Below are 27303 nucleotides of genomic sequence, written 5' to 3' on the forward strand. Positions count from 1 at the left end.
CCGCAAACGCCCCATAATTACAGGAAACACTCACAGAGAATCCATTGGCTTTGAAAATACAAATGTAGAAAGTGCAGGAAAAGCATTTGCTAGACCATTTTTTTCTGTTTAGCACCTTCGACCACAGCATTGGACATGTGACGTGGGCCTGACTGTGTTCAGGGTCGTGTCCTGGGTGGCGGTTTCTGCAGGACGGTTACAGCCAGGCCGCTCTCGTTTCTGTCCTTCATTTGTGCGCGCGCAGCTGGGGGCCGGCACCGCGTGCAAAGGCGAGGCTGGCTCCCCCGGAGTCCGGGCTTTCTGCCGGGTGGATGGATGCACAGTCGTCCTGCACAGAGACGCCTTAAATCCAGCCTGGTTCCCAAACGTGCCCAAGTTCCCCTTGTCCTCAGCAGGCCACACATTACCTCGGGCGACCTCGAGAAGGACGCTAATGCAGCGAGGAGGAGGTCGGGCGAGGCACACCTGTGCGTGTCTAGGACGCAGCGGTATTCACCTCCCGCACGGCGTCTCGGGCAAGGTCACTGCCGTTTTGTCGAAGGAGCGTTTTCTGAGAAGAAAAACATTGGGACGAAGACAGGATCCGGCCGCAGCTGCGGGCACTTCGGCGACCCGGTGTAGGGGACACTCCCTCCAGGGCGAGGTGGCCACAAAACTTCCGGAGCAAATCCAGGGGAGATTTGTGCCCACGGCCCTTCAGACCCCCGCTGGCACCCCGACTTCAGTGTCGCGCGGGTGGGGCACCGGGGGGAACTGCCGTGCGAAGTGACAAACGACGCTGTACTTAACGGACCCTCCCAGCAGGAACCGCGGCCCCCCTCACCCCTCGCTGCCCCCAGCGTTCTCTGCGGGTCCCCACCCGGACCCCCCACCCTCCCCACGGCCCGGCCTAGTCCCCGCAACCCCTCCCACTCCCGCGGGGCCGGGTCCCCACTACTCCCCGAGCCCCACCCCGGCCTGATTCCCACCACCCACGCCCACGCGGGCACCGCCCACCGCAGCCCCGCCCCACGCGCCCGGTCCACGTGTCGGGCCCCACCCGCGCCCGCGGCCCTTTAAGCACCCCCCTCCCCCGCGGACGGCAGCCGGAGAGGGACAAACCTTGTGGCGCACGGCCAGTTTCCTCCGCGATCGCGTCCCGGCTGCCGGGCCCACCGGCTCTCCGCCCCGGCCACCGCCCCCAGGCGCCCCCAGCGCTGCGGGGGAGCCGGCGCGGCCGCTTTGGGCGGGGCCCGCGAGCGCCGAGGCCGCCGCCGCCGCCGCCTCCGCCCGCCGCCGGCAGCGCCGCTGGGTGCGCTGCTCGCGGGGGGCGGCCGCGGTGCAGAGGTTCATGCAGCGGCAGCGGCGGCGGCGGACAGACCCGGCTCCATGCGGCCGCCGCCGCCTCTCCGGAGAGGGGCGGGGGGCTCCGGCCCGCGGTGGGCGCCCCTCCTCGCAGCGCCGCTCCCCTCCCTGCCCTCCGCGCGGGCGCTGGAGCCGGCGGGGGCGCCCACCCCCTGCTAGGAGCGCACGCTCCGCGCGCCCTGCGGGAGAGAGGGACGGGCGTGGCGGGGGCGGGGGCCGGCAGCCCGGACCCCGCGTGGCCGCGGGAGGAGGGGGCTTCCTCGGAGGATGCCCGGCGGCGGCGGCGGCGGTGGCGGCGGCGCCCGGCTCCTAGGTGCGAGCTGAGCCGCCCCGGGCGCGGGCGGCGCGTCGCCATGCCGGCGTAACGGGCGCCCCCGGCTGCCCGCGCGGCCCCCGCGCCCCGCGCCGCGCCGGCCGGGCGGCAGGATGGGCTGCATCCAGAGCATCACCTGCAAGGCGCGCATCCGGCGCGAGAACATCGTGGTGTACGACGTGTGCGCCACCATCGACCAGTGCCCCACGCGCATCGAGGAGACCTCGCCCATCGTCCTGCGCTACAAGACCCCCTACTTCAAAGCCTCGGCCCGCGTGGTCATGCCCCCCATTCCCCGCCACGAGACCTGGGTGGTGGGCTGGATCCAGGCGTGCAACCAGATGGAGTTCTTCAACACCTACAGCGACCTGGGCATGTAAGCGACCGGCCGCGCGGGGCCGGAGCGGGTCTCCCTCCGGCCCCGCCGCCGCTCCCACCCCGACCTCCTCCCCAGCTGCTCCTCTCCGCTCCCCCATCCTCTCTAAACCTTCCTCCCGCCTCCTCTTCCACCTCCCTCCTCCCTGCGCTTTTGTTTCAGTGACAGGGCGGGTGTAGGGAGGCTCCTCGCGAAGCATTTTCTCTGGTTTGCGTCTGACTCCCCGCGAACGCGAGGAGACGGTGGGGCGGAGAAAACGCGACAAGGAGGGTTCCAGAGACTCAGGTGGGGGTGGTGGGCCAGTGCCCCGGGAGTTTCAGGGCGTCGTCTGTGCTGTGGGGGGCTTTCCGGCAAGAGTTTGGGGGGACCTGTAGAGAGAGAGGTGGAGTGGAGTGCGGGGGCGCATGGGCTGTGCCGCGCGTCCTTTGGAGAAACCCGAGAGAGCTTGGCAAAGCAGGTCCCGGCGTCCGAGCGAGCGGGACTGGGTGTTTATACCCACGTTCCTTTCACTGTTGGATTCGAGACCTGGCCCCCCGGGCCAGGAAGCCCGGAGGCGTTCCCATCCAGAGCCGCAGACCCGGCAGAGCCGCCCGTCTGGCTGGGCGCCCTTTGGGCCAGTTCTGGGCGGCGGGAGCAGAGGCACCAGCTAGTCCGGCTGAGCAGGGCCGGTGGCCTGTGCGATAGGCTCCCGCTGGCGCTGCGCGCTGCGCGTCTTCTGCTCCAGGGTCTTTACTTACTCCAGAACTTTCCTAATTGCGGCTCTGGGAGCGATACCCGGGAGCCCACCGCCAAATCTCCAACTCCTTTCAGCAGCGCCGCTCCGTGCGCACCCGGAGCCGCGGCCGCGGTGGAGACCCATCCTAGAGCGGCTCCTCCGCCACCAGGGGCCGACAGCCGGCCCGGCACTGCACCGCCCGCTGGGGCTTGGGCCGCGGCGTCCAGGACTCCGTTATTTACAAACTGTTCATATTTCCCCGCCAGCTTCCTTTCGGAAGTAGACTCTGAGCAGATGACAACTCCAGCGTTTGGGAGGGTCGGGGCCTGCATTCCGCCTGGGCTCCCATGGGGGTCCAGGGCACCCTAATTAGCCTGGAGTCTCCAGAGAAGCCCTTTTCTGGAAAGCCAGCCTCCTTCCCTTCATTAACCTAAAAGTCTAGAGCTCCCGGGGCCGTCCAGCGCGTGAGGATGTGGGTCAAACCACCTAGCAGCTGCGGCAGGCTGCGGGCTTTCAGTGCGCCCTGGGAGCCAGGAGCTGACGCTCCTCCAAGGCGCTAAAAGGGATGTTGGCAGGTCGCTTTGTCCTCCCGGAAGGAGTTTGCACTTTTCAAGCAGAAGGCTCGGTGCAGGGCAAAGCCCCCTCTGCCGAGGGGGTGTGAGAGTGTCCGGTGCTCCAGGTCTCCACACACTACTACTGTCCTTCCCGAGAGCAGCCGCACGTGAGACACAGGGGGGATTATTTTGGGTGAATCACGTCACTTAAAAACAGACACACCCTCACAGCAATGATTGCATGGGAGCACATGTTGTGTCTTAGAGCTGGTTTGGGGTTTTCTTGAAACCCGTTATTTCCAGCTGAGTCAGACAAAGGGCCGGACAGGGAAAGGGTGCCCTCCCTTCGGTCTCCCTAGCCTGGTGGCCCTGATGGCAGTGTGACCTTGATGGGGGGTTGGGGACAGTGATTGTAGCCTAGGGCTCCAGTAGAATAGTGTAGGTTGCCTTACTCTCTTGTAAGTAAGTAAATCAAAAGCAAATACATGAATTGTTTCCATCAAAAAAAGGTACAGGTGACCTCAGGAGGAGCCGAGGTGAGAAAGGAACAGACTGGGGAGTGGAACTTCCTGGAGTGTGTGGGAGGGTGTGGCCACCAGCAACCACCTTTCAGGGGCGGGGTCAGTGCCCCCCCCCCTCCCCGGGAGGCTCTGAGGGACCCAGTTCCCTGGCCCTTCCTGAGTTCTCACTGCTGGGATTGGGGGAAACTTTTGCCTTTAAACTGCTCCCTTCAGTATCTTTGGTCATCGATGCAGGGGAGCAGGCATGGGCGCATGTTGTGGTGCCTCTGTGCCCAGATCCTGCCTGTCTCTTTGTGGCCATGGTCATGGTGCTGGGCTTAGGGCCACTTCGGAGCTCGGAGTTGATGGAACCGATTTCCACAACATGCTGATGCCCCAAAAGCTTGGCCAGTACCCACTTTTTCATGGGAATCCCCATGACAGGAACGTCGCCGCAGCCTGTGGGTTAGCACGTCCCCTTCAGCCAGCACCTCGAGTGGCAGAAACGCCGCACCCCGAGTTTTCACCACGTGCAGTCAGCGTGTTTAGCACGTGAAGCATGAGAGGGGCCCGGTGAGAAAGCTGCCTTTTCAGCAGCTTCAGTGGGATGGTGCTGAGGAAATCCGTGGCCCGGGGGGGATGGTGCCAAGGAAATCCGTGGCCCGGGGGGACGGTGCCAAGGAAATCCGTGGCCCGGGGGGACGGTGCCAAGGAAATCCGTGGCCCAGGATGGCACTAAAACTCCCTTGTGCGCTTATGAGAAAACGTGAGCTTCCGTGCTTTAAATTTTGAACGTTTCCAAGAAGGGCAAGCTTCTGTGGTAGCTGATGGTTGGGGCTTCCATCAGTGACCCTGTAGAGGCCAGGGTGGTGAGCACCGGCCCCAGTGAACCTGCTGCCGCAGGTGGCCCCGCTGATGTCCCTGCAGGGAGGAAGGGCCACTCGCCGCTTTTCTCAGTACCCCGCCAGTAAACATGCACTCGCCGAGGGCCTCCGACGCACAGGGCCCAGCAGAGAGAAGACAGGAATAAGCAGACAGCTTCCCTGGTCCTCGGAGTCGGGGTGTGGGCCCTGCAGAGAAAACCAGGCCCCCAAACTGGGGGGAGTGGGTAGCAGGGAGGGTGCCAGAGAGAGGCTGGGGACCGGGCAGGGTTTTCTGGAGATGCAAGGACTAGCGCTGGGCTTGAGGAGCAGACCAGATTCAGCTGGGCAAGGAGGAGGGCTGGGACTGAGGGGAACAGCGAATGCGTGGAGGTAGGGGACAGTGGGGGGTGGGAAGCTGGTGTGGAGCTTCCGAGTGGGGAACGGTGGGAGATGGGGAGCACAAGGTGGCTGGGCTGTGTGGGAAGGCCTGGGACAGTGTGGCCTGGAAAAGACCAGGTGCAGCATCGAGGGGTCCCCATGCCTCCTTCAGACCTCTGGGCACATAGGAGCTTTGCCACGGGACATGCGACCTTTACAAAGAGGGCTTTGGATGCTGGAGTCCAACAACCAGGAGGTTTTCCTGAACAAGGTTGGAACCGGAAATGGGGTCACGTGCCCAGGGTGGGAGAGGTGAAGCTGAGGTCGAGGGGAGCCAGCCATGGCTGAAGGCCCGCCTCTGAGCCCCAATGTGCCTTGTCTTCTAGGGCTGAGTGGGAGCTCTCCGGTCAGCCCAGGCCTGACAGCCCGGAAGCCACTTCAGCTGCCTGTTTGGAGCTCGTTGGCCTGGGTGAAGCTCCAGGAGGCAGGAGGGCCTAGCTTGCTCACCCCCTTCAGCTCCTGCCCGTCCCTCTGTTCCTCCCTCAGCCATTGTCACTTAGGGTCTGACTCTCCCAGCCCCCTCTGTAGCCAGTTCAAGTTTGGTCCAAGCCGGTTTCCATCAGTCCCGGAACAGCTCTGGCTCAGTTCGTCAGCTATGTCCACTCTGCCAAGTCCAGGAGAGATGCTCACCTTTTCAGCAACAGCCCACACAGTGGGCAGTTCCGTCCATCCCTGATCCTGGCCTCCTCTTAGCTCCCACGCTCTGTCCCTGTCTTCCCTGAAAACTGAGTCCACCACCAGGACACTCCCCCTGGGAAAGCCCGTCCATTCCGGGGCAGCCGGTCGGGGGGCATGTGCGACTGCCCCACGTTCCCCCTGCCTGTCTGGGCGACATCCCAGGCTTCGCCTCTCCAAACCTGAACTCGACCTCCATGGCAGCGTCCACCCCAAATTCCATTTGGGTGTCGGCCTGTATGTTTCCCCACACCTCCGACCCATCCGCAAGGCCTGCCAATCCCGTCTCTCTGCGGCCACCACTCCCTGCGGCCGGCCACCCTTTCCATCTCAGGACACGTCACCCTCACCACCGTCACCGGCTCCGACAGAGGTTTCTAACCAAACTTGCCACCTCCAGATGCCTCCCCACACAGCAGCCAGAGCGGTGTTTTAAAAATAGAACGCTACCACATTTTTGCTCAAACCCTTGAATGACTTCGGTGCCGTTGGATAAACTCTGAAGATGTCTCCCACTCTCGGAATTTCTGTTCCGAAGCCGGGTCAGCCTTTCTCCAATGGAACCAGCCTCTCCCCAGCCTGGAACTGGCCCGCCGGCCGCACTGTCTGCGACAGACCCTCTCCTTGTGCAGCGCCGTGCGTTCCTGCGCCTCCTCCCGGTCTCAGCTGCAAGGTCCTCGGACAGGCCGCCCCTGACTGACCCGGTCCCTTTGCTAACGTGGCGCCGTTCATTGACATGTCACCGTTAGCCACAAGCGAACTGCTCGCTGACTCGCAGCCGCCTCGCGTCCTGGAACGCAGGCCTCCCCGACCTCAGCTTTTTGCGGGGAGCGCGAGGCCGCCCCCTCAGAGCTCTCCCGCGCTGGGCGCTCCGGTGGACACTCAGCACCTGCACAGTGTCACTCACCACGTTGCCCCGCCCGTCCCCAACCCCTCGGCACAGCCTGTCACGTCTCCTGTCCCCGTGGTCTTCTGTGCACCAGCAAGGGCACTGAGCTAACACCGAAGCCTCACTCACATCCCCAAGGGGGTGTGACGTAGAAAGCTGGTCCTAGGCCTGGTACACCTGCGTCACTGACTCGGGGCCTGGACCCAGGGCTTGTAGGTGTGAGGCTCTAGCTGTGGGGGCTCTGTCCTGGGTGCCCCCAAAGCTGACTTTCCCTCATTCCCAGCTGCCTGCTCATGCATGGTTCTGAGCCTGTCCCTCATGCGTCACCGAGACGCCTCCCTCAGGCATCCTGCCCTGGAGGCCCAGCTGGGCCCATCTGTCCAGGGAGCGGCTGGGTGTCCAGAGCTCTGTGCTCCCCGCCCTGTGCCCCTACTCCCACTGCATCCCCCGTCTCGGGGCTCCTGATCAGGAAGTAGCCAGAGCTGCTCCTCAACAGAAATGCTGGGGACCCCTGGTCTAGAGCCTCAGATGCAGACACAGCACCTCATCCCCGAGGAAAGTCCCAAGTGCCCTTGGCAGGGCTCTGGCCTGACCCTGCGCCTCTAATCGTCCCCATCTCAGCCGGTGGCGCAGCAGAGATTAGCAGGTCTTACCTGGAGCATTGAGCTCCCCGGGGATGAGGCAGGCTCTGAGTCAGAGGGGCTGGGAGGAGGGGCACGGGTGACGGGAAGGGGGTTCGGGGGAGAATTGATGGGGAGTTAAAAACGACATGGGCTTGGGGAACCTGGGATGCTGAGACCTTCCGCCCGGCGCTGGATGGGCCGCGGAAGCAGGGGCAGGGCAGCGTGGGCCGCAGTGTGCCCGTGACCTTGCCCGTGCTGGCCTTGGGACCCTGTCCCCTCAGGTGCTGTGCCAGGGGGAGAGGCAGCTGCTGGCTCCCCAGCCCAGGGACTCAAGTCCAAGTGCCAGCTCTGTGACCTTGGCAGTTCCCTCAACAATTCGGTGTGTCATCTGCCTGCACGTATGTGGACGGTGAGATCTGTCCTGTCCCTTCCAGAAGCCGGTGAGATGACAGGAGTTGGGGGGGTGGGGGCACTGCAAACTATGAAGTGCTGAGTGCATGCTGCTCTGATCATGTTAGAGTGACTCTTGTTCCTGGAGCATGACGCTGGGTCAGCCTGAGGGGACAGGGAGGGTGTGGGGTGGCCCTGCGGCTTCCCCGGGCACAGAGGCGCCCAGACTCTGTAGTGGGTCCGTGAGCCCTCAGTCAGATGGGGGGAGAAAGGTGTCCCAGCCAGGGCCGTCTCCGGTCTTTAGGGGTGGCTCCCTGTCCCGCCCCTAAGCTGCCAGACCCACTCCCGGCTGGGGATCTGGATGCCGGGACGGGGGGTGGGGTGGGGTGGAGGATGGGGGGCAGAGCTATGCTCAGGAAGGTGGTACCAGCACCACACAGGATTTGTGTCCAAACTCTTCTGAGTATATTCTTTCCGGTGTGTTTTTAGCGATGTGTGCGTATTCACGGTTCTAGCTCTTCATAAGGGAACCTCACGTCTTCACCCTCACCGTGTTGGGAAACCGCCTTAAGGCAACTGCTGCTCCCATCCCACGTGCTCAAGGTCACTCTGGCAGATGCCCCGCCTCCTGCCCTAGTGTCCGCCTGTCCAAGTGCACGGTCAGCCACCCAGGGCAGGAGCCGTATGCATCGGGCACATCTGGTTGGGTGGGCACCTGGGCACTTTGGGGGCACCCTGGTGGCCTCTGAAGACGAGAGAGGGTGTATAGGAACATCCCAACGTGGCCAACAAAAGCGAAGAGAAATCTCAGGCTGGCGGGTTGCAGCAAGATCACTGAGACCTTGTGCTGTGTGAAGGCAGCTCGGCGGCTCCTGTGATAGCCTGCCCCGGCAGCCCTGGCTGGCTCCCTCTCTCGGGGCCTGACCTTTCCGTGCTGGTGCGTGAGCCTGTGCCGGGCCGGCACTCCGAGCTGTCAGGGGTCTGACTAATAGGAGGCGATACATCACATCCCCCATCAGCACGCTGTTGGACATCCCGAGGGGCAGGCAGGCCGCGGAGATCGGGCTCCCGGGCACGTGTGGTGGCAGGGACAGGCTTTGGTCAATGGGAGCCTCCAGAGATGGGCCACAGAGATGCTGGGCTTTGCCCGAGCCTTGGGGCATGGGGGTCAGGATCCGGGATTTGCGGGGAGGGCGAGGCTTGCAGGGGATTCAGACCTGCTCGTGTTGAGTGAAGGGTGCTGCCTTCTCGTCCTTCCTCCTCCTCAGAGCCACCAAGCTGAGCCAGCATTCCAAAGTGGCAGCCTCTATCCCTGGTGGACTGAAGACCAGGGTTTTTTTGAGTGACTCACATATTAGAGAATCTGTCTCAAATGCCGTGAGCCACCGTTGCATTCTTTAGGAAGGATGAGAGCTAGGCGCCCAAACACTGAACCCAAGTGCCTGTCGAAGACGTCTTCCCGGCCCTCAGAGCCGGGGACCTGTCTTCTGCTGGGACAGATGTCCTCTTTAAGGGACAGGCAGATATTGGCTCATTGTCTCTCTCTCTCCCCAGGAGGCCATGGCAACTTCCTCAGGGACAGTCACACAAGCTCTGGTTGAGCATTTATCTTTGCCAGATGCCTCACAGACATTGTCCCTGACATCAGTGCCATTACTGTCCCCCTTGTGCCGACGAGGAAACTGAGGCCTAAGGAGGTCAGGAAGCTCGCCCGGCACTTCCCAGCTGGTCCGTGACAGAGCCAGGCTCCCAGTGACCCCTCCGGAGGTCAGTCTGCCACGCGGAAGGCCAGATGAATGGACAGCAGAGCTAATGGACAAACAGATGAACAAGTAGGGAGAGGTCGGGATGTTGCCGGCCTGCTTGCTTTCGTCCTTGCTGGGGACCCTTGGAAACAGAGAGTTTTGGTCAAATTGGAAAGAGCCACCTCCTGGCCTCTCAGCTGGCTCGCTTAGCTGGTCAGGACATGATGTCACTGAGACCAGGGCCGTGGGCCATCCCAGCACCCGATCAGCATGCTTTGCCCTTCCCACTACCTCAAAAGTGACTCTGCTGCCAGCCACCAGCCCCCAGCGTCTAGATGACAGAAACAGCCGGGAAACGCACCGGGGTCAGCAGCAGCGCCCTTGACTCGCGGGGTTTAGGGTGGCGTCGGATGTCATCCAGCCCAGCTGCTCACGTTACAGAGCGGGCACTGAAGCCCAGAACGGGGCAGCGACACAGCCAGTGAGGGCTAGGACAGGACTGTGACCCAGGCCATGACGCCACAGCCAGTGATCACCACCGCTGGCCACGCCAGCCATGCCTGTCACAGTGGGCCTGATGGGAGTGGGTGGCTCACTCATGGGCCAAGGCCTGGGCCCCTTAGACTATGAAGCAGTAAGCGGGCGTCACCACCTCCTATTTTTGTCATCTCTGTCCCAGCTGTTTGTTGAGGGTCTGAGTCTGCGGGCCAAGGTGGCCGCCTGCGCTGGGCATAGCCTCCAGCACCCCCGGGGATGTCTGCACGGTTGCCGGGAGCCGAGAGAGCAGCCGGTTCCCAGGGTCCGCAGGCCACGGTGGCTCGCAGACAAGGAGAGGGTCTCCACAGAGACGCCTGTCACAGATGGCAGGAAACAGGTGGGCTTGAGGGCCTGAGGGAGGGGCATATACAGACAAACTGGGATTCACTCTGGGTCGCCAACACCCGATTCCTTTTCCCTCCCCTCCCCACACCCCAGCTCAGGTGCTGGAGCGGTTCCTGGGCCCCTGGCCCCCCGCCCACAGACAGGCAGGGGAGCTCCATGGCCCCTGGCAGCTCCAGTAGAAACAGGATCCAGGCCGAGTCAGAGATGACAGGTTGTGAGGGGCCAGGGCCCGCCCCGGGCAGCAGGCTCTGCTGGGAGGCCCTGGGAGCCAAGCAGATGGGGACGTCTGGGAGGGGCAGCCCAGCAGTCTGGAGACTCCCCTTCTGTTGTGGTTTCCAGTTGGGGTTGGGTTTCTCTCCATTTTTGTTTGTATTTTCTGTGGACTTGAGGCATTGTCGCAGAGGGGCGGGACTTCACTGCCACCGTCAGCTTCCTCCACAGGAGGGGCTGGGGGTGTGGCCCGTGCAGTTGGTCCTGCCCTGGTTGGATTTAAGGGGTGGGGGCTTGCACCAGCCACTAAGTGGCAGACCAGCTGGGATCTTCAAAGGATTAAGTTGGTTTTAAAACAAGTCTGTGTTTTTAAGGAACAGTTCAGTTCAGTGAATCTCAGTTTTTTATGAACCAAGCTTCAGAGTGGACTGGCCGCCCCCTGGAGCTACCCCACCTGGCAGACACTGTACTGGGGGAGGGCAGCGTCCCCATAGCTCAGTCAGCGGCCTCTCACCTCCAGGTGGTGGCGCGAGCTATCCCTCCTTCTGTCCTCATGGTGCTCATCAGAAGCCCAAGCTGCGTCTCACCCACCCTCCTGTCCGGGGCGCCCCCCAACCCATACACCCACCATCGATTCGTCACCCGATAGCCCAGGACAACATGGGCCACTCAGTGTTTCACACCAACCGTTTCTCTCTCAAAGCTCTCGTGCACTTGAACCCCCTCCCCCCCCCCCCCCCCCCCCGTCTCCCTGTAGAAACAGAGGCCGCGGGAAGGCCGCCTGACTTGCCAAAAACTCCCCGTGAGACAGCCAGCATTGAACCCCGGGTCCGAAGGACTCTGTGTCTCTGAGCACCCTCATCACTGCCTCACCACTTCGCTGAGAGTGGGAGAGCCACCTCCAAGGTGGCCGGGACAGCAAGTGGTGTGAGCGTCTGAAAACAAGACCGTGACAAACATTCTGCCAAACGGGTTTATGAAGGGCATTTCAGGATGTGTCTGCCAGCGCAGAAATCACTCTCTTTAAAAACACATATATTAGCAAAGATTTGAGTTCTTCACGTCAGCAGCTTTCTGGACCCTCGGCCTCTTACCTTTTGTGTGCATCTGCGGTTCCCGCGTGGCCAGCTGCAGGCTGGGGAGGGTTGTCACTGCCACTGGTGCTGAAGGTGACTCACGAACAGGAAGTGTCCTCCCGGGGGAGGGCCTGGGCTTCAGGGCCAGCAGGCAGCGGACACTCACGGCCCTTCCCTCCTGTTGGACTGGACACAGTGTCGTGTTAAAACGTGGACTCTGCACCCTCTCTCCACAGGATCAGAGCTGCCTCCACGCCCCCAGCCTGAGGCGTGTGAATAGTGCGCACTCGGCGAGGCCGTTAGCAGGGTGAGCGGCGTGAGCGATACTAAGTGCTCAGAGCCGTGCCTGGTGCAGGGCGGGAGCTCTGTGCTCAGGGTACGTTTTTAAAAACTGGGTGAAGCAGTCTGGCTGCTGTGGCTCAGTGGGGTGGGCGTCGTCCTGCAGACTGAAAGGTCCCTAGTTTGATTCCCGGTCAGGGCACGTGCCTGGTTGCTGGTTCGGCCCCCAGTCGATGTTTCCCTCCCTTCCCCTCTTGCTAAATATATAAACAAATGAAGGGTGAGGAAATGACATGAATGGACAAATATTTATTGCGTCCCTGGTACATGCCAGGAGAGAGGCTGGGAACATTTTTATTCTGTGAAGAAAATGGTGTCGCGGGTCTGTCACAGCCGTTTGTACAGCCGACCAGCTAGTACTTGTCCAGCACCTACAGGCTGGGCGTTGAGCCGGACACCGTGGGCCTGGTGGCCAGGGAGCCGCCCGGGGAAGGGGAACTCCACGGACGCGTACTGATCCCCCAGCGGGCGCCACGGGTGGCTTCCCACCCAGCCTTCTCCGGGCAGACGGTGCCAGCTCCCAAAGGCGTCCTTCTGGGTCCTGTGACCCTGTTCCCAGAGAAGGTCTGGCCTGAGCTGGCAGCAGCCACGAGAAGACGTCCCCGAGTCCCATCTGGGCGTTATGATCCTGGCCGCTGCGCCTGCTCTTTATCTCCGAAGCCACGGCGCTCCAGTAAGAGACAGCAGCTGGCTGCCAGCACGGTCAACGACCCGGGGACTTCCTGGCTGCTCTCACCCCTCTCACAGCGGCCCTGCCTCTCCGGGTGGGGAGCATACCTCCCTTCCCTGTGTCCCTCACTGCACCTACGAGGCAGCACTTTGTCCCTCCCCGGCCCCCACTCTGGGGCCAGATCCACACGGACCATCTCCTAAGCCAGGCCTCTGCTGAGCCTGGGCGGCTGAGAGCCAGCCCCAGGGCCTAGAGCCCTGGAATCAGGGTACAAGCCCAGAATTCCTGGGGACCCTGGTGGCTTCCCGTGTGTGCCTGGTGGCCCCAGGCAAGACCTGCAGAGAGAGAGGGGAGGTGGTTATCTCAAAGTAAACCGAGCTTGAGCGGTGACTGCTGAGGAAGGCAGGGGACCTGGCCTTCTAGAAAGAAAGTCAGGCTAATTCCAGGTCATGCCTTGGGGCTGTTCACCTTTGCTGAGGGGTTCACAGCAATGCCCCTGAGGCTTCTTCTCCACTGTTAGTCCACTTTACCCCGAGCCAGCCTTCTGGGTGCTGAGTTTGAGCACCGGCTGAACGAGCTGCCCCCAACCCCGTGATGAGTCATTTCCACCCAGAGGTGGAAAGGGTGACTCAGGTAGGAGCCTGAATGCACGGAATGTTCTGTGGTCCCGGATGCGTAAAACCCTGAACGGAGAAGGTAGAAATCGGCCCTTGGGGTCATAAGGCTGGTGAGAGGCAAACATCCGGCCACTGAGCTGCAGGCCCAAAGTGTCACCCCAAACCTCCCTCGGGTAAGACTCTGGACCTGCCAGGCCGTACTAACAACCATTCTTCATCTCGGTACTGGAAGCTTACGGAGCACTTCCGCTCACCACGAGTCTTGTGCTACTCACAGCAGCTGCGCCAGGAAGGCGGAGAGGTACTGTCCCCTTGCAAACAAGGAAACCAAGGCTCAGGAGTGGGGCGAGCCGTCCAAAGCCAGAGGTGCGGACAGACTGGAAAGTGTCTCCTCCTTCTCCGCTCTGCCCACGTCGCCGCCCTCCTGGCCTCCGGGTCCTGGATCTGAGCATCAGCTTAGCGTGCAGTCAGCCCCCAGAAAGGGGCGGGCACCTCACTTGGGAAACTTGCAGAGACGGCTACGCTCGGTGGCAGGGCTGTGTCTGACGCATGCTGGTCTTCGATCTCCAGCAGACCCGAGGCTGGACCTTGTGTGGACTCTCGTGCTTGGAGGCGGCGTTGGGGCCTCTCTGAAGGTCAGCCACCAGGAGGCACTCGGGGCACACTGACTGGTCCCTCTCCCCGCCCCTCACACAGCCCAGAACAGGTGCGTGTCCTGTGCCACTCGGGCCCTTTGAGAAGCCCTTGTTCTCTGTGGACACAGGTGACGTGCGGGACACACCTGGTTCCAGCCTGCAGGATGCCAGGCGAGCTCAGACAGGGTGGGCAGGGCCATGAGGCAGGAGGGAGAAATGGGGTCAGGTCTCGGTCCTGTGCCCAGGGGAGCCTCTGAGCCAGGAAGGTGAGCAGGGCGGGAGCCGCCTGAGGGGAAGGGCCAGAGTCAGATGGAGCCAGGAGACACAATCCCCGCGCCCCAGACCCTCCGAGTCTGCAGTGTCAGGAGGCGGCTCGGCTCCTTGGTCCCAGGGCCGTCCAGGTGGCACTTGGACAGCTGCCCTGTGGGTTGACAGGAAGGGACTCAGCCCGACGTCGGGGCTGCCACCACTGTCCTCATGGATGAACTTTGGGATGCCAGAGACCTGGGGCTGAAATGCGCCTTCAGAGCGACAGCCAAGAAGAGCGGGTATTGTCGAGTCCCCCCAAGGCCCACCCCACCACTGGCTTTTTCACCGAGACCCCAAGCTCCTCCCTTTCGTGGCAGGAGGCTGCACTAGAGGGGTGCGTCTTTCCTGGCAAGGTGAATGGACAGGTGGAGAAGGCGGGGCTGGGCACCAGGTGGGCGATGTGGCTTCCTCAGGCAGGTCGCCTTCTGCTGCAGGTTCTGTACCTTTCCCAAGCTTCCCCCCTTTGCAGCGGAAGATGTGCCCCCAGGAAAATCGGTTTACGCCTTGTTACGGAGGAACCCAGCCGGGGTTCAGGAGATAAACAGCCACCCACTCGCTGTCTGTCAAGAACCAGCGCAGCTGGAAATGAATGGGGGGCCTCTGTCTGCCCCTCTCCCCGCCCTGGCTCTTCCTGTGTGGCCGCCGCTGCTGCAGGACAGCCAGCGCCCCCCCCCCATCCCGGGAAATGGGCGCGTTTTTCGCAGGCCTCCCTCCCCCGCAGGCAGCTGAAGGGCGCCTGTGATCCTGGAGTTCGGTCTGTCTCTTCCACTTCCTACAAACGCACTGCCATCTGTTGGTTTTGTTCCTGGGACACCCACGCCAAGATCATTCACAAAGAGGACCAGGCCCGTTCCCAGACCCTCCTGCTCTCAGCTTTTCCCGCACCCGAACGGTGGGTGTGGGTCTGGGAACTCTCTCTCTCTCTCTGTCTGTCTCTATCTCCGTTTTTGTCTCTCGCTCTCACATGTGCTAGAAGGGCAACAGGTCACACGGGTCCCTGCTCCTGCAGCTGGCTGGGTGGGTTTGCTCAGCGGGGACCCTGCAGGTATCCCTGTCACCCCCCCGCACGCTCCTGGACCCGGGGCCTCCCCCAGCTTGACTGGATGTGCCTGTCGTGCCCACGCCGACAACTGTTGTTTTTCAATCCTCACCTGAGGATGTGTGTTGATTTGAGAGAGAAACATGGATTGACTGTCTCCTGTACACGCCCCAACTGGGGGCTGACCCCGAGATCTAGGTACATGCCCTGACCAGGAATCGAACCCCCAGCCTTTTGGATACAGGATGACATTCCAACCAACTGAGCCACCCGGCCAGGCCACACCAACCACTTCCTGATTCCCAGTCTTACGGGCAGAGGGAAACTGGGCTCAGCCCGTCCTGAGACCCCTTGACCCCATCATAGCTCCTGCCAGGCTCCTCTCAGGCCTCGGTGTGCTCTGCTCCCCGGAGCTCCGCCACATGCCACACACCACACGCCACACGGGGACCGCAGGCCGCGTCTCTAGTGGGGGCCGGCTGTCCAGAGGGAGTGGGGAAGGCAGGGCTGCGTGGCAGGGTCAGGGCCAGGGACACACCCCTTTGGAGGACAGCCCTTCGTCTCCTCTGGTCCCAACTCCAGCCTGGGCCCCTGGCAGGTGGCCGACTTCCCGAGGGGCAGGCTGGGGAGCCGGGGTGGTAGACCTGCCACAGCAGGGGTTCCAGGAGGAAGGCCCCTGGGCAAGGAGAACTGGTGGGTTGTGGGGGCAGGTCTCCACTTCCTTCAGGACAGGACCATGGGGACAGTCTTGTTCTTATTCCCAACTCAGACGAGGACACTGAGGAATACAGTAGCCGAGTCACCCTAGGGCACGTGACTGAAGCGTGGCAGGACCGGGAATGGGGGCTTCTGTGGGGCCAGCTTCCTTCAGGTGGTCTCCCCGGGGAGAGGTGGCACAGGGATCTCTGCCGGGCTCAGCCCGTCCCCAGGGGCTCAGAGGCCCCCAGGCGTTCTCAGGGTTTCTCAGAAACAGACAGTATGTTGAGACCAGATGTCATTTTAAGCTGAAAACCTGTGGTTTTGTTGCTGAGACGGCCGTCTTTACGCTAAGCTGCAATTCAGAAGCCACCCTAGACTGACCGTGGGCCAAGAGGATTCCTGCAAGGACGCGGCACAGGGCTGGCTGCCCCCAGTGGGGATCACACTGCTGTCCCCGGCCTGTGGCCTCCACTGTCCCATGAGCTCTGTGTGTCTCCTGGCACAGACTTCTGCCTGCCTGCTGGCAGAGCGTCACCCCCAAATAGTTCCCGATTTGCTCACCTCAGCCCCAGGGGTGAGGAGAAGCCCCTACTCGGAAAGCCCCTCTCCCTCCTGCCACAGCGCAGCCTCAGTCGGCCCCAAATGTCCTCTGCTCCCCCCAGGATTCCTCCAGAGCGTGGCTCCATTTGGGCCCATGGTGGCTTCCACACAGGGCCCTTCTGTCCCCACACCTCAGGGACACTGTCTGCTTTGCAGTGAAGCGCAGGCTGTGTGAAGCGGACGGGACCTGACATCTGAGGCCACAGCTCACGTCAGCCTGGGGCACAGTGGCCCAGACAGTGCGGTGTTCACCAGCTAGCGGTGCCCGCCATGGCCTCTGTCAGCGACATGCCCACGTGGCATAGGCCCCCCAGGGGAGGGCCCACGTGGCAGGGGGGGATCCCAGCAGGGGCCACGGGACACCTCCTTCCTCCAGGGTGCGTGGTGGCCTCCTGCTGCTTCTGTTCCCTGCTCCCCACTCACTACTTGGCTTTTACCTGCACCACCTCTGTCCCTGCATTTCATGTGCCTCCACTTTCCTCGTGGACATGGGCAGGGGCACCATCTGGGCACCATCTCCCTCCCATGGCTTCTGCTCGGGGTCACATTCAGGGCTTCCTACTTCCCGCTTCCTGGACCACAGGCTCTGTGGAGCGTGGACTCCACACACACAAGCACACGTGTGTGTGTGCATGCACACACGCCCCGTCACACTCCCCTGCGCACAGCCCCTGACCCCAGGCCCAGGCCCCGTCCTCCGGAAGCAGCCCCGTCCGTACTTGTAACATTCCGGCTGGCCAGGACACCAGCCTTACCCCCGTGCCTTTCTGTTGCCTTCTTTAAAACCAAATAAACAAAGAGCACTTTCCACGGGACCTGCCTGCCTGCCGTCCGCAGCCTGGAGAAGTTCCTGCTGACCAGGGCTCATCTGTCCTGCAGAGACTCGCCTGGACACTTGTCTCCATGAGACTGTCCTCTGTAAATGTGGCGCCGGTTCGACCACGTGGCGCCCTCTCCCGTGGAGTCTCCCCCCTTCTGCGGAGAAGGCGAGCCCCCGTGGTCACAGGGCACCTGTGAGCTCTGGGTGGGTGGGGCCTGGCCAGGGAGGGCAGTGATGTTCTGGCCTCCTCCCTGGGGCTTTGGCCCGGGAGAAGAGGCCATCAAAGGCGACAAATGCCCCGTCTGGCCCCGTTTTTCTTGGCAAGTGTTAATGGGCAGGGCAGTGATTGGAATACCTGCCTGGACGGTTAGGAATCCATCTTGGGCGCGTTTCCCCTGCGGTTCTCGACCACCAGGCACAAGGGACCTGAGGCGGTGTCTTCCTGCCACCTGTCGGCCCAGCACCTGTTCGGGGTCTGTCCTCACCCACGGACATGCGCCACTTTGAGACACTGGGTCGAGATTCTAAGGAGACTCACGAAACAGGACGAACGGTGGGTGCTTATTTCCATGTCGCGGAACGACTTCCTGTTCCAAACATGCTTCTCCGAGGGGCTCCGCTGGGGAGCGGCCGCCCTTCCGCCTGTGTTACTGTCTCTCTACGTCCACAGTGCAGGAGGGACAGTGGACTTGAAAGGGTGTGGCACTGGGGCTCAGAGAGGCCCCGGTGTCGTCCTGAACCGGCCACTTGGTGGCAGGTCCGCTCGCGTGGCCCCATGTCCCGTCTGTAAAATGGGCATTGCTGGGGAGTTAACGTTACTTATTCCTTACTCACCAAGACGTGGGTCAGGGTGGCATTTTTGAGGGCCTCTTTTCCTGTCACTGTATCACACAAAACATTTCAATGGTTCCACTTTTCAGCAACTCTCTTTAGGCTGGTTGGACTAAAGAGCTGTATTACAAACCCCAAATTCCCTTTGGGGAGCCCATGCCCAGGGAGTCTCGGGGGTCAGGACTGGGTTTCCGGGTGGGCAAGGCTGGCGTGCTGCCGAGGGACACGGAGTGACGGAGAACCACTATCTGCCTCTCGGTGACAAGGACAGGCTTAAGGAAGCAGGCCGCCCAGGAGGCAGAGGACCAGAACTGATCCCCGGACGAAGGGCTCGGGGGGCAGCAGGTGGAGGGGGCGAGAGCACCACCACCTGCAGGGGCTCCCCCCACACGAGCCCCTTGTGGGAAGAAGATTTGCCGGTGGGGCAGATTTGCTGGGTGGGGTGGGGGGCGCAGGCCTGGGCACCCCCCATCAGAGGGACACTTGTCCTCGGCTTTATGTTCCCCACCTCTGCGCTTGCCTCCATCAGCAGAGGTCATTAGCTTCAATGGTGGCTCGTTAGCTAATTGTTTCTGGCTCGTGTTTACCAAGCCTGTTACTGGCAGTTTGGACAGATCTTTCCCCCAGAGAGCCAAGTTCTGGAAAATTCTTGAGAAAAATAGACGCTGGATAGAGGAGGCTCCACCCTGTCTGTCTCTCAGGGACATGCTAGCTCCGCGTGGTAACCACAGGGTCCCGCCTTCTCTGGCCTTCCTGCTTCTCGAAGGCGAGAAGAGTGGGCGGGGGTTCCAGACCCCCCTGCCCTGTCTCCCACTAACCGCTGGGCCTTGAGAAGACTCACTCAGCCTTCACGAGCATTGCTGTCCTGGTCTGGCAAAGGGGGGGCTCCTATCTTCTTCCCGAGGGGACAGGAGGGTTGAGCGAAGGAGCATTTGGGAGAGGGGTGTTTGCGAACCGTGGGACTAAGCCGGAGTTGGGCCATGACTCTTCCCTGTCATTCGGGCACCACATGGGTATCTCCACGGCAATGGGAGGGGGCTGGAGGCACAAGGGTGAGGCTGAGACCCCCCACCCCCTGCACCACCCAGCCACACAGCCCCGGGGCAGCGGTCAAGGCACCCCCCTCCACCCTGGCCACCCTAGCTCTTGGCCCAACTTCGTGCCCAGGTGAGACCGAAGCGCCTCCCGCTTCCTTCTGGCCCTTGCTGCCCCTGAGGCCTGGCCATGCTGCCTCCTCTCCTCACCCTTCACCCAGGACTCCGCTCAGGAGCCAGCTGGCCTGTGCTCGGGTCCCGTGTCACCCTCAGCTTACAGCGGGACAGCACCAGCTCCGGCCTCCCTGGGTACCTGTGAGGGTTGCTGAGCGTGCCTGTGGGACACAGCCACACAGCTGTCTGCAAGTCCGGGGCAGGGACAGAGAGGCCGCCCTCCACAGAGGATCACAGGGTGGAAACGGTGTGGCCATCCCTCGGAGAAGCCTGGAAGTTGTGACAGGCCTGGGACCTGACGCTCCAGGGACCGAGAGCTGTGTGTCCACCTGGCTGCTCCGGCAGCTGAGTGACAGGCCGCAGTGTGGACCCCGAGCTCCTGACGTGGAGCCCAGCGCTTCATCAGGGGCCACAGGAGAGAGGGAAGAACCCCCTCCATGGGAAGAGAATGAGGGGACTCGGGACGCGGCGCGGCGAACGGGCCGCACAGCACACTGTGGGCGCTCCTCCTGGATCTGTGGCAGCTGCCACGCAGCTTCCATGGCCCATAGAGACGGGAGCCCTGAAGCTGCTGATTTCAATCAAACATCTAAAGACCAGGAAGTTCCAGAGGCCTCGCTGCAAGGCGGCTCCCCGCAGGTGACCAGCTGGGCACCACAGTCATCAGAATAGAGGTGGCCTGTTGGGGCAGTGGCCTGTCCCTGGGTGTTTGATGCAGAGGACCAACAGCTGGCACGGAACTGGCTCAGAGCAGCCAAGGCCCAGGCTTCCCGCTGGGGCCGACTTCCAAGCCACCCTCCCGGGCGCAGTGGGTGCCAGGGCTCTCTGGAGGGAAGTAGGAAGCGGCCCCGTGGATGGCAACACCATCCAAGGAATAAACAGCTCAGGGGCAACTGCCCTCTGCCGGCCCCAGCCTGCGCACCACTGCTCCCTCGCCCCTGCACCAGAGCCATTACCCCCCACCCAGGGGCCCCACCACAGCTGCCTGCGTGTCTCCGCCCCCTGTCACCCCAAGGACTTCGAACGTTGCGTGTTAAAGGAACCAGTCAGTTCACAAAGCCTGTATGGGGGGGGCACGTAAATAATGGAACTTTAAAGTGGAAAACGCAGCAGTCATGGGGGAGACGCCCAGTTGAGGGGCGGGAGCTGGAGTCTCTCCTGGGCCTGACTGCCACCCTTGTCCCTCGCTGGCTGGGACACAGACTTGACTTCTCTCAGCCTGAGCGGCTGCGTCTGTAAGTCAAGGATCAGGAGGCCCCTTCCCAAGGACAGTGACAACGTACCTGGCACGGAGCCAGGAGCACCTCGCACCCTTGGGGAGACGCCCGGGCCCGGTGGACCGGCTGCCTGAAGCCCAGCATCACGTGTTCTCTGTGGCTCAGTCCCTTCCCTTACGAAATGGGGACGGTGGTCTTAGGGACACCTGGCGCGTTGTTAGAATAAGCGAGAGCAGGTGTGTGAAGACTGCACCTGGGCCGCAGCCAGGGGGCGCCCACCCGGGCCAGATGCCTGGGGGTCTCTGCCCAGCTGTCTGTCTGGTCAGGTGGCCCCCGTGGGAATTGCCCTGTGTTCTCTGCACACCCACCTCCACCACTGCCGGTGGGCACCCTGCCCCCAGGACACACGCCGAGCGGCCCCGGGTTAGCGGCTGCCCTGAGACTTCGGCGAGTGACAGCATGCAGTCACAGTGTGGGAAGCAGATGCCGGCACGGAGCTCTGACTGCGCCTGGCCGGCCTGAGCCTGCCCTCCACTGAACGCGTGGGCCCCACCCTTCCTCACCCTTCAGCCTGCCTCCCAGGCGTCCTTGGGTGGGAACAGGGAGCTCCTAGAGGAAAAGACAGAAGTGCTTGGCGGCTGGGCGAGGGGCCTGGTGCGTCTGTGTGCACATCATTGTCACCATCGATTTGGCCCCAGAGAAGCAGCCAACTCGTGGTGAACAAGAGCGAGGCCTGCGGGTTCTGTATGGGGTCAGTGAGCCCGCGGGCGTGCCGTGCCAGACGGGGACAGGGAGAGGGGGGACCCCTGGTGTCCCCCTGCAGCGATGCACCAGAGGTGGGAAGGGGCTGGTCTTGTTCCAGGATGGGAAGTTGGGGGCCGTGCAGACGGGCAGGGGCATGTACATGTGCAGAGGCCGGCGTAGGGTTCTGGAGAGAGGATGCGTGATCTCGCTGATGTCCTCACAGGCCACGTGTGTGGCGTGTGGGGCCCGGCCAGGAGACCATCTCGGCGGCCGGGAGAGAGGACAGGTGCCCCAGGGCAGGCGGCGCCCATGCAGGTAGAGAAGAGATAGACACTGGCATCCAGCCTTTGGGACCTTGGGGAGGCTGTGAGCTCCTGCAGGCCGTGCCTGGCACAGGGCCCACTGGCCGGCCCCAGGGACACGGCCCAGTCTGCGCCGCGGCCCACAGGCCTGCGTGAGGGCCGTGTCTGAGGCTCCCTGGTACGGGGGAAGCACTTGGCTCCAAGAGGCTCAGAAGTGGAGCTGGAGGTAGACCACCCTGAGACGACACCCACCCGAGACCTCAGGGCCACCCGTGGGAGCAAGCCAGCGGGGGCCTCTGACAACTCCTCTGGACAGAGAGTCCGAGGGGACCTGAGCTTGAACTGTGAAGGGTGGACCCGTACTGAGAGAGTGTCCCCAACGCTAGAGAGACCCTGTCCAAAGAGAACAGGAGGGCTCTCTGCCCACGGGGAGGGCCCTTTAAAAACCCTGGAAATGGTCTTTTTCACTGTGGGAAACAGCCCCCGGCCGCTTGCCTGAAAGAGGAGGATGCGGTCAGAAGGGAAGGGGGCGGAGGGGCGGCAGGGGGCTGGCGGCCACAGGCTCCCGGAGTCTGACATAAACAGAGCGGAATGAGGAAAACCTAATTTTAAACTTACTCTGCAATCATGTGCGAACCCTCTGAGAACCGGGCCTGCGGCCAGCGCAGGGGCTGGGGTTGGCGTCTGTGTGGGCTGACGGGCCGCCCAGAGGCTGTGGCTTTGAGGCTCACCAGGTGGTGCGGGCCTTGGGGTCACGACCCTCCTGCCCCCCACCTCCTAGCACAGCCCTCTCTCCCCGGCCCTGAGCCCTGCCCCCACCTGCCCCTAGAGGAGGGCTTCTCTCCATTCACCTCACTCTCTTGACCCCCCACCCCGGGCTCTTATTTCCAGCTCCTTCCTGGAGGGGTTTGGGGGACGGAAAGGTGTGGGGTGCTGCGTTTGCCATGGCAGGATGGCGCAGAGTAGGAGGCCGGCTGGCACGTAAGCACATGGCCCTTCTCGGCCCTGGAGCTCCTCCGATGGAACTTTCCAGATGCCGAGGGGGACTTGGTCAGGGTGAGGCGTGGAGATGAAGAGAGAAGGAAGCCACCTCTTCCCTGTCTTCCCAGTGCAGTTACATGGCTGCCGCGGCCACCCCACGGCCCAGGTGGAGGGGACCACCCTGAGGAAGACAGGCCAGGAGAGGGCCTGCAGGGGTCCTGGGGATGAGTTTGAGGCTGTTTGGGTGAAACACGGACATCCCAGATACCAGAGCGCACTCTGGGAGGAAGGGCAGAGGTCCTCTTAACCCCCAGGCCCCTTGAGGGCACAGCCAGAGGACACCGAGTGGGTGTCCCAGGCCCTTTCAGGTGCAGGGCCGGCAGGGGCTCCTGTCACCAGGGCCCAGGGGCAGCACCACCATGAATCACCACGCCTCCCCTGGGAGCTCTGTGGGCCACCCTCCGTGTGTGGTCCCCGAGACTCCCATCCCACATTCCATCAGCCCCAGCACACCTGCTGCCACCCGTCCCCTTGACAACCACGGTGCTTCCAGGGAGCTGAGTGGGGCTCTTCAGAGAGGTGGCTGTGCCCGAACCTTGCCCAGGGACCACTTACTTGAATGAAATGCTTCGCATGAGCTTGTGGGAGACTTGCCTCCTCGGAAAACGAGAGCAGGGGCTGCCACATTGCAGTAATCGATGTTTTCATTAGTGGCTCCATTGGCGAGTCCATTAGCCTTGGGCGTGGGGTCAATGCTGATTGACCAGAACGCAGACCCTGGGTTGATCACAGCGAAGAGAGGGGGGCTGCAGGAGGAGGAGGGATGAGATGACAACCAACACGAGCCTGGCGAGTCACGCTTTCCCCAACACCTGCACACACCTCACTTCAGCTGGCCCTTGTGAAAGCTGGGAGGTCCCTAGCTGTTCCTCATCCCAGTGCACAGGGGAGGAGCTGCTTTTCCTCATGTGAACATTGCCAGGGACCCGTGGGGGCAGGGGGCCTGCAAGGGAAAGCTCCTGGCTTTCAGCTTCCTTCTCTCCCTGTGCCTCCCCATCCCCGTTCTTCACTAAAGGTCTGTCACTCGCTCTGTGCCACACACCGTACTCAGCACTTCCCCTTCACAGTCTCCTTTCATTCTTACCCAAGCCCCTCGTAACCAAGTCACTCACTCTTATTTGCATGTGGCGTGGCCGCCTCCCCCCGAGCATACATAACTTCCAGTGCTAGGGTGCTCTTCTAATAATGGATCCTAAATGAATGTGGATGTTAGTGTTTAAGGCAAGTAGGAAACTGGTAAAGCACTTTGTCACATACGAGCTCTACCAAGCCAGGGGTATGTAGGCATGAAAATGATTGAAATCAAATTCTGACTCATTCTTTTGATGGAGATTCGTGAATATCTACCATGTGCCAGTAACGTGCGAGGCACCGATGATTCAAAAATAAGTCACAGTCCCAAGCCACAGGGCAATCATCGTCTGATGGGGAAAGCAGGCACAGAAACAAGTCATTGTCATCTGGGGCCTGCAGACTCCTGGATACACCCACAGGCGCACAGAAGAGAGGGCTTCCTGGAGGCGGAGACATGCAGCGGCCCTCAGAGGATGAGTGCAACTTTCCTTTGAGGAAGGGGAAAGGGCAGTTCGGGCAGGGGGCAGGGCGCGAGCAAAGGGGAGGGGGAGGAACAGAGGGTGTGGGGGATTGGGGAGGCCAGCATTGATGCATCGCAAATGGGGCAAAATTGACCGGATGTGGTGAAGCAATAGATGGGGCAGCATCCAGGGGAGGGCACAGGAGGAGCCAACGATGACCCTCACTTCCAGCCTGGAAGCCAGTTCGGGCTGGGCCACCCCTGCAGTGGAAACGGGGAAGGGCCAGCTTCACTGTGCACACGGCGAGTTTGGTTTAGGCCGTCCATTATGTAAAGGGCCTCCATCCTCTCATGTGTAAAATGGAAATAAAAATCCACTTATCTTGCAGTATATTTTGAGCATTACCTGAGAAAACATGAAGTACTTGACACAGTGGTTTGAATAGAGCAAGTGATGGTGGTGGTGGTGCTTCTGCTGCTGCTGGTGATGATGGTGACGGTGATGATGGTGACGATGGTGACAGTGATGATGGGGGTGGTGCTGATGAGTCCATGGCATGGGGGAGAGACATGGGCTACAAGTTGGGCACGTGCTCTCCTCCCTCCTTCTGCACAAGGTCGGGGCAGTCAAGAGGAGTAGCGAAATGCCCGGGTGGCCAGTTTGCTAAACTAAGCGATCAGACTTCCTGGTGGACTTGAAGGCCGTGGGAGGGGCTGTGCCTGCCCGCCCCCAGCACAGGTTCCCTGTCGGGGTGGTTCTGGAAGGCGACCATCGTCTCCTGTCTTACAGTTTCCGTGCCTGCATTTTCTAAGTGTTGGGTTGGCCAGTGACTGTGATTTAAACCACCTTCTTTGTTGAGTAGAAATTCTGCTACTGTGATTTCCTAGGAATTAGTACGACCTTGAACTTTGTCTCTATTTGCCCTCTTATAACCTGATGGCTTCTTCCATGTACATCGAACTTTGGCCGCCGCCTCTTCCCAACAAATGAACTTCACTCACACTCAAACTTCCCAAGGAAGTGGGTTTTGCAATGGGATGCTTCTAAATGCTGGATTGTAATTCCCCACCCCAAATAGGTGATGCCTTCTTGTGGGTCTCACAAAGGCCCATCTGAGTTTTCTGCGTCCAGTTGGACCAGCTATGGTTTTATTGAACTTGTTTTGGTATTGCTTTTTTATATATTTTTGTTTTGCTTTGTTCCTCTTTAATCCTGAAACAGCACAGCACAGAACTTTTTGACCTGAATTCCCCTCTGAACTTCCCATTCTGCCCAAGTTGCCTGTGGTAGGAAGTGGCGGGCACCTCTCCAGCTCTTGAAAGATTCATCCAGCCTGTTCTTTTCTTGTGCCTCTCTTGTGCTTTGCCAGGTCAAGCTGGGAGCTGCCGGACTTGAGGGAAGGGAGAGTAAAAGCCATCAGCGACTCGGACGGGGTGAGCTACCCTTGGTACGGGAACACCACAGAAACCGTGACCCTGGTCGGCCCCACCAACAAGATCTCCAGGTTCTCCGTCAGCATGAATGACAACTTCTACCCGAGTGTGACCTGGGCAGTGCCCGTGAGTGACAGCAACGTGCCACTACTCACCAGGATCAAGAGGGACCAAAGTTTCACCACCTGGCTGGTGGCCATGAACACCACCACCAAGGAGAAGATCATTCTGCAGACCATTAAGTGGAGGATGAGGGTGGACATTGAGGTGGACCCTCTTCAGCTCTTGGGGCAGCGGGCCCGGCTGGTGGGCAGGACTCAGCAGGAGCAACCCCGGATCCTGAGCCGGATGGAGCCCATTCCCCCCAACGCACTCGTGAAACCCAATGCCAATGATGCCCAGGTCCTCATGTGGAGGCCCAAGCGGGGGCCGCCTCTGGTTGTGATCCCCCCTAAGTAGAAGCCACCTGACTGGACTGTGTGTGGAGCGCACGCCGTGGAGACGCGCAGCAAGCTTGCCCGGGACGACGGAGCCAGACTGAGTTTTCTGAGCCAAAGCAGACCTCTTGGTTTGCCAGCCTTGGCGGCCGCTCGCAAAAGGCAGGGCTGCCCCTTGGGTGGTGGAACCATGGTCCTTAGGAAAAGCCCCTCCCTCTTAGGAATAAAGAAACCCCTGATTTGGCAGACTTGCAGGGATCGCTCTGCAAGTCGCCATATTTTGGAGCTGACCGGGATGATTCTTTTATTCGAACTACCGACCATTTCTCTCCTGTGAGATGCAGGGGGTGCAACCGAAATCAAACAGTGCCTGTGGCAAGGGCTGCTGCCCCGCCCGTCAGACGTGGGAGTGGAAACCTCCACGCCAGGCGTGTGGAAGACAGAGACGGAGCCTCTGTCCCGCGTGGCCTGCGCCGGTGGTGCGGAGAATGGGTGGTGGGGAGAGGGAGGCTAAGTTGTTATTACCAATTAATTATTGTGCATTTATTAGTTGATTATCAGATCATCAAAATACTCACTGGAGTGAAAGGATATCCCAGAAAACTGCAGGCAAATGGACGCGCGTGCTCTGTGCGGAGCGGGCACCCTGGGAGCTGTCCGCGGTGCTGATGCGAACGAGCCGGTGGTGACTCTCGATGGTTCCATCTACCTACCTCTTTCCGAAAAGTGATGACTCAGAGCATCCTTACTCACAGCTTGTGGACAGATTGCCCTTGCGGCCAGCAGTCGCGGGGGGGTGTGGGGCCTCCGCCGTGTTTTTAGTGGAACCTGAATTGTGATTTTGTTTACAGCTGCCTATTCTGTTCCCATCACCAGTCCTAGATTTACGAAAAGGTAACGTGTACAAGCCATGAATCCATGTAGGGCTTCAACAAATAAGAATAGCATTTTCACTTTTTGTTGGTTGGTTGTTTTAGTCTCTGAGGGGTTTGGACACATAGAATGCACACGTGCCAGCGTGCGTGCCGGGGTCCGTGTAGCGTGACGACTAGCAGATCTGCCCGAGTCCTTGCTGTGTGCACGCTGCCGTGGCACGTACTCAGGGCGCACACCATGTGCCTATGTGTGCTCGCTTCAGCTCGGTCTCACAGCAGCTCAGCTGCTGCTGCCCGAGCCTTTGTGAGAGCCGGCTTCACACGCCTTAACTTCACGGTTCTTGAATGAAAATCAGAGC

The 27303-nt window shown here is 61.3% G+C and overlaps 1 protein-coding gene across 1 annotated transcript; it reads left to right on the forward strand.

Moving 5' to 3' along the window:
- The first annotated feature begins 1145 nt into the window (after positions 1-1145).
- FAM78B (family with sequence similarity 78 member B) lies at positions 1146-27025 on the forward strand. The gene is made up of 2 exons (XM_024551981.3): positions 1146-2033; positions 25569-27025. The coding sequence occupies exons 1-2, from the start codon at positions 1771-1773 to the stop codon at positions 26089-26091; spliced, it is 786 nt and encodes a 261-aa protein (XP_024407749.1). The 5' UTR covers positions 1146-1770; the 3' UTR covers positions 26092-27025.
- The last annotated feature ends 278 nt before the right edge of the window (positions 27026-27303 follow it).

The sequence above is a fragment of the Desmodus rotundus genome, chromosome 12 (genome assembly GCF_022682495.2).
Source record: "Desmodus rotundus isolate HL8 chromosome 12, HLdesRot8A.1, whole genome shotgun sequence".
NCBI classification, from domain to species: domain Eukaryota; kingdom Metazoa; phylum Chordata; class Mammalia; order Chiroptera; family Phyllostomidae; genus Desmodus; species Desmodus rotundus.

Coding starts and splice junctions, on each gene's coding strand:
- FAM78B (XM_024551981.3), top strand. CDS start 1,771: ATGGGCTGCATCCAGAGCATCACCTGCAAGGCGCGCATCCGGCGCGAG. Junction 2,034..25,568: donor ACCTACAGCGACCTGGGCAT/GTAAGCGACCGG, acceptor GTGCTTTGCCAG/GTCAAGCTGGGAGCTGCCGG.